The 1,862-nt window shown below is 33.2% G+C and overlaps 1 protein-coding gene across 1 annotated transcript; it reads right to left on the bottom strand.

Annotated features, from left to right (window-relative positions):
• Positions 1-422: 422 nt before the first annotated feature.
• Positions 423-971, bottom strand: LOC108455246 (putative invertase inhibitor). Its single transcript, XM_017753826.2, has one exon. The coding sequence runs from the start codon at positions 969-971 to the stop codon at positions 423-425; it is 549 nt and encodes a 182-aa protein (XP_017609315.1).
• Between the last annotated feature and the right edge of the window lie 891 nt (positions 972-1,862).

Here is a 1,862-nt window from a genome sequence, read left to right as displayed (position 1 = left end):
AATAAGGAATATGATTTAGAAGCTTATCACATTGTACTTACTGAGCTCACGTGTTAAGAGAGTTGAATGGGGAATGGGGAATGGGGAATGGGGAATGGGGCAGGAAAGGGGTGAATCGTAGAAAGGAGGGTGCAAGCAGTAAGGCAAGGAAGGATATGTTATAGTGTCAATCCAACTTAAACAAGTTACACAGTGGTTGTGCTGTTTGCTGTGTTAGTGATTTTTCAGTTTTAACCCGCAATAGGACAAAGCACCAGCATACAGCAAGAGTAAAAGCTAACGCAAAAATACATGAGAAAATCGCACCAGCATGGAAAACATAAACAACACCAATCCATTAAACAACCACAACATAACCCCAATTCAACTCATACATTTTAATCTTAGCAGCATACTGGATGATAACAAAAACACTAATATTATTATTTTTCGGATTTGGCGTCAGGTATGAAGGTAAGAAGCATTATTGCCAGGCGACAGAAATCGTTGTTCTCCTTTGCAATTGGCGATACTGTCTTTTTGCCCTCATTGAACACATCTTCACAAGTGACCGAACTAGTAACCAGTCCGCTAGCACCAGTCTTAGCCGAAAAATAATCTTTAGCCTTTAAGTACCCATTAATTCTCTGGACATCGGAGTCCGCAAGCGAGTAAAGTTGAACGCAAACTTCCAAGCCGGCTTTTGTATGAATGTCCACATTTTTGGTCTTCATCATCTTGGAAATGATGAAGCTTACATGTCTGGCTGCTGATTTCATTATGTGAAGCGTGATAGGAGCCAAATCTTCATAGCTTCTGGCCATTTCGCCGTTGGGATGCTTCTCTAGACTCCCAACACAGAAGTTGAAGGTTACTTTGGGTTGGGAATCACTCTTTAGAGCCTTGTTACAAGCTTCTTGGATAATGTTATTGCAGCTTACAGAGACAAGCAAGATAGAGAAGAAAGCGAGAAAACAAGTGTAGGAATTCATCATCATTGAATTTGTTTTGTTGGAGTAGCTAGTGGTAATAGTAATTGTTTTTGTTGAGAATATTTTCATGCTTGAAATGGACCCTTTTTATAATGAGAAAATGAAATGGTTTTTCTAGGGAATTCCCCTACGACTACCAAATTATCTAACAAAAATACCATTATTTAGCATGAGACTCTTAGGATGCTTGTAAAAAAGTCAGACATCCCATGATCACACAATATATCATAAGTTGAATAATATATTATTTTTAACTCTAAAATTAACCCTTTCTTTATAAAATTCTAAACCCCTAATCCCTAATCCCTACATTTCAACATTAAATTTAGAGTCTTAAAAATTTCAAATATGCATTTTAATATTATTTCTTGCCCAATTATTATTTTTCTTTTCAATAACTTTGAACAAGTATTTTATTTTAATTAATTCTAATCTGATTTTTCCTATATACTTAATAACTGTTTACGAAAATCAATCTTAGAAAGCATGAGATTATGAACGGAATACCAATCAATTCTAATTTTCCCATCTTCATAACATTCTCTTTTTCTATTGATTTTTATAGATTTTCTTTATTGGTGTAAATGAGTTTGTTGTTAAAGAGAACCAAACTCTTGTCTGAGGCACATGGGCATGCCAGTTCCACCTTTCTCTGATTTTTTTTTAAGGTAAACTATATTCAAATTATTATTATTTGTAGATTTTTGGGTGTTTCACAAAATTATTTAGTTGAGTAATTATTTTATAATTTTTGATTAAAAAATATTAATAATTAATTAACTATTTTGTAATTTATTATAGTTGAGTGATTAAAAAATTATCTCTACAAACTTTTAATCATGTTTTATTTTTAAATTTTTCTTCTTCTTAGAACCCAAATTCACCTTTGAA

This window comes from Gossypium arboreum, chromosome 9 (genome assembly GCF_025698485.1).
Source record: "Gossypium arboreum isolate Shixiya-1 chromosome 9, ASM2569848v2, whole genome shotgun sequence".
Lineage (NCBI taxonomy): Eukaryota > Viridiplantae > Streptophyta > Magnoliopsida > Malvales > Malvaceae > Gossypium > Gossypium arboreum.
Note: the sequence above shows the minus strand (reverse complement) of the source record. Positions and strands in the feature narration are given on the sequence as shown.

What these genes read in the sequence shown, in the direction of transcription:
- LOC108455246 (XM_017753826.2), bottom strand. Translation starts at nt 971, where the DNA reads ATGAATTCCTACACTTGTTTTCTCGCTTTCTTCTCTATCTTGCTTGTC.